Source organism: Sinocyclocheilus rhinocerous, unplaced genomic scaffold (genome assembly GCF_001515625.1).
Source record: "Sinocyclocheilus rhinocerous isolate Xijiao unplaced genomic scaffold, SAMN03320098_v1.1 scaffold8264, whole genome shotgun sequence".
In the NCBI taxonomy this organism is placed as follows: domain Eukaryota; kingdom Metazoa; phylum Chordata; class Actinopteri; order Cypriniformes; family Cyprinidae; genus Sinocyclocheilus; species Sinocyclocheilus rhinocerous.
This window is the reverse complement of record NW_015651603.1, coordinates 1,385-5,749: the sequence shown is the minus strand read 5'-3', so window position 1 is coordinate 5,749 and position 4,365 is coordinate 1,385. Positions and strand designations below refer to the sequence as shown.

General features: G+C 37.7%; 1 protein-coding gene across 1 annotated transcript; it reads left to right on the top strand.

Moving 5' to 3' along the window:
- Positions 1 to 266: 266 nt before the first annotated feature.
- On the top strand, positions 267 to 1,429 carry LOC107713224 (gastrula zinc finger protein XlCGF8.2DB-like; the record flags this gene model as incomplete). The annotated part of the gene is made up of 2 exons (XM_016518675.1): positions 267 to 892; positions 1,178 to 1,429. Coding segments are annotated over 2 exons (878 nt in total), but the record flags the coding sequence as incomplete, so codon positions are not given.
- Between the last annotated feature and the right edge of the window lie 2,936 nt (positions 1,430 to 4,365).

Below are 4,365 nucleotides of genomic sequence, written 5' to 3'. Positions count from 1 at the left end.
CAATATAACAAAGAGTGAAAAATTTAAGGGGGTCTGAATACTTTCCGTACCCACTGTATATATATGAGACTGGACCACAAAACCTGTCTTAAGTAGCACATCTACTTTCTGCTATTACATTAGTGCTGACATCTTTCATTTCAGGCCTCATAGAAGAGAACGAGGAGAGTGAAGAACTGAGTGAAGAGGAGGAGGAACATCATGACAAACCTGGAGAAAAACCTTTGAGTCGCTCAAAGACTAAAAATAAATTTTTAAAGAAAAGAAGAGGCAAGAAATCTTTCACCTGCACTCAGTCTGGAAATAGTTTGAAAACCAAATGTATTCTTAAGTTTAACATGAGAGTTCACACTGGAGAGAAACCGTACATATGTGATCAGTGCGGGAAGAGCTTCTCACAGAAAGGACACCTTGAATGGCACATGAGGATTCACACTGGAGAGAAGCCATTCAAATGCCATGAATGTGGAAAGAGATTTTTTTGTAAATCCCATCTTGAACGTCACGTGAGAGTTCATACTGGAGAGAAGCCGTTCACATGTGATCAGTGCGGGAAGAGTTTCCCAAATAAACAAAATCTGGAGCTTCACATGAGGATCCACACCGGAGAGAAGCTGTTCATGTGCAATCAGTGTGAAAAGAGATTCTCAAACAAACAATGTCTTGAGTTTCACGTGAGAGTTCATACTGGAGAGAAGCCATTCGCATGTGATCAGTGCGGGAAGAGCTTCACACAGGAAGCACATCTTTGGGGGCACATGAGGATCCACACTGGAGAGAAACCGTACACCTGTGATCAGTGTGGAAAGAGTTTCACGCAATCAGCACATCTTAAAGGACACATGAAAATCCACTCGGGAGAAAAGCCATATGCATGTGAACAGTGCGAAAAATTTTCTCAAACAAACAATGTCTTAATATTCACATGAGGATCCACACCAGAGAGAAGCCGTACGCTTGTCATCATTGCGGCAAAACATTTCTTACTGCATCACACATGAAGACAGTTCATACGAAGGAGAAGCCGCATTCAGGTTCTGTGTGTGGAAAGAGTTTTTCACTGCTGCAAAGTTTAAAAGGACATCAGAAAATACATACTGATGTAAAAGCTTATATGTAAAACACACGAGATGATCCACAGCAGAGAGAAACCATATATGTGTTCACACTGTGATACGAGATTCAGTCAGTATTCAAATCTGAAAACACATGAGAGGATCCACACTGGAGAGAAACTATATATGTGTTCACACTGTGATATGAGATTCAGTCGGTCAACAAGTTGCAAACAACACGAGAGGATCCACAGCAGGGAGAAGCTGCACACGTGTGATCAGTGCGGAAACAGTTTCGCTTTTAAAAGTCACCTGAAGACACACATTAAGATCCATGCAGTGGAGAAACCAGATCACTGCAGTCTGAAATCACGGTAAGAAGTTCATCTTTATGTGCTGAGAAACAAAATCTCTTCTGCGGTAAGAAGTTCATCTTTATGTGCTGAGAAACAAACTCTCTTCTGTGGAAGAGCTGTGATGAGCGACAGGCCGTCTTGTTGGTTGCTTGGTATCTGCTTCAAAAGTTTCACATTATTATGAGGTATTGAATCATAATTAACTCTTTCCCCGCCAGCGTTTTTGAAAAAAAGTTGCCAGCCACCGTCACCATTTTTTTAGCTTTTTCACTAAAATTTCATGGTCCACAGAATATTTTGTTGTATGACTATCTGAACATGCAACACATCAAAATAAAGAACAGTCTCTAGATTTTTTCAAATCTGTTTTATTCTAGCTTCAAGAATTTTTTTTTTTAATCGACACTTGAATATATATTTTTTTTATAAAAAAGCAACATTTTGAGCAAAAATCAGGAGATGTTTTTATCAAATAATACATCTGGATAATATTCAATACAATGATCAAAGCAAAGATGCAGTAGATTGCTTTCATCAGCAGCCCAAACCTTCACAGGCCTTTACCACTTCCTGGATTGACATTTCACTCTGTAACATTAGACATTTCATTTAGCTATATGCCGTTTATTGTTGATGATCGCATCATTTTTCATATGCATCTGCTTGCATAAGAGATCGTTCATTTCTGCGTCTTCCTCGTTTGTGTTTTTGATCGGGACGTTCTAGACTCATTCAGGAGATGTGTAATAGCGCGCCAGAGCATCTAACAAGAACCTGGAAACCAGGACAATTCTGTGTTTGACGTGGAACGAGTTCAGAGAAAGTATCTCATTATTATGGACAATTATCTGGCGATTACAAGAAAGTATCTCATTATGAGATATAAGTCATTATTATGAGAAAATATCTCATTTTGAGAAATAATCTAAAATTATCTTATTATTGAGATGTAAGTCGTTATAATGCGTTGATCACAAACGGGAATCACGGCACCATTGTAACCCCGCTTTTCTGGTTCTTTCTTTTAACCCATCCGGAAAGGACAACACTGAGACGTAGGCTGAGCTCACTCATCACGTTTACTGGAATATATGAAATGACACCAAACAGACATGAAATACAGCTCATCCGGTCTCATAACATTCTCCTCAACGGCTTTCATGCGACTGATTTACCAGTTCAAACAAACAATAAATCAGTTTTTCCATAATTAAGAGCTCAATTTCTTTTTCTATTGTTTTCTGAACATAGAAAATATAACATCATAAGAACATTAGTACATCGTACCTGCAATATATGAAATGACACCAAACAGACATGAAATACAGCTAATCCGGTCTCATAACTGTCAAAAATAAATATACATGTGAAAATAAGCAACGAGAAAATACAGAGACATAAACACAACGAATACCATGTAAAATAAATATACATGTGAAAATAAGCAACGAGAAAATACAGAGACAGAAACACAACGAATACCATGTGCTCCTAATGCACTCAACAGTGCGTTCGGAATAAAACATCAATTATCCGTCAACTCTATATCTCTTATGACTCAAATATGAAATAAAATACTTTTAAAATAAAAATTTTGACCTTAAAGAGAAATAAAATCATCTCTGACAACATTCTATTTCTGTTCAACCGGAGAGAGATTTTACACCTACCATTCTCCTCAATGGCTTTCATGCGACTAAGGAGAAAATGGCCGACTCCACTGATAGATTACCTTAGTCATCTGTAGGTGTCCCCATATCCCTTTCTTTTAGATGCACTTAATACATTCTATTAAATTAATATCTTATCATTATTTTGCAATATGAACAATCATTTTGGCACAATTTATTACAAGTTTCTTTTCCCCGTTACACAGACAGCAATCATGGTTGGCAGGAGAAGGAGAGAACAGAGAGAAGATGAGTGATCCAGAACCTGCAGAATGAAACATCATGAAACTGAAGAACAAACATGTTGGTGTTTTTTCTTCATTCCTCAGTCATCATGCTGAAGAAGCCTGTGTTGTGTAGTAAATAATGTGATTGCTTACAGATTACATGTCAAGCCTGTGTCATCTAGAGTTTCATGACCAAACTAGTGATTTATAAGTCATCTTTATGACAGTAAAATAGATCATAATCGTGCACAGCAGTTGTCGAGCAGTTTTGATGGGATTGAAATGACTCTTGAACTCATCAGTATTCTTGACTTTAGGCTTCACTTTCTTTCTCATTTAAAAACTCACATAATTTAATGTTTCTTTTAGACCTGAGAAAGGAAAACAAAAAAGGAAAACCAGAAGCCAAAAAATTAATGTCACCTGCCCAGATGCACATATAAATCAAGTCTGAAGATTCACATGAGGATCCACACTGGGACGGAGCCCTTCAGCTGTGATCAAAGCAGGAAGAGATTAACAAGAAAACAAACCTCAAGAACCTCAACCTCTGCCTACACGTTCTGAAGAAAGACCATTTTACCAGTGCGGCAAACAGTTTCATTGAGCATCAGTCCTGAAGAAACACCTGAAGATTCAGATAAAGGAGAAGATTCCTTCGTAATATAAGAAAGTCCTTTACTACAGATGCTGAACTGAAAGCAGGAAACTCACACTGGAAAAGTGTTCAAACTGCAACATGAGATTCAATCGGTCAGAAACGCTGAATACACATGAAAAGATACACACTGGAGAGAAACCACATCAGAGTTTGATCAGTTATATTGTCTACAGTCATTGTCAGCATCCCTCGATTTCAGAATCAGAATTTCAGAATGTTTCTAGTAAAGTGCAGATGAAATGTAAGCATTACTGTAACAGGAATAGAGCTTCCATTACTTTTACAAATAATTGCAATCATTTGCAGAAACTAAAGTTATTTTGAAACTATGGGGTACCTGTTACCTGTACCTGAAAGGCGGGGCATAGAGGAGCAACAATAATGTACAGTATGTGG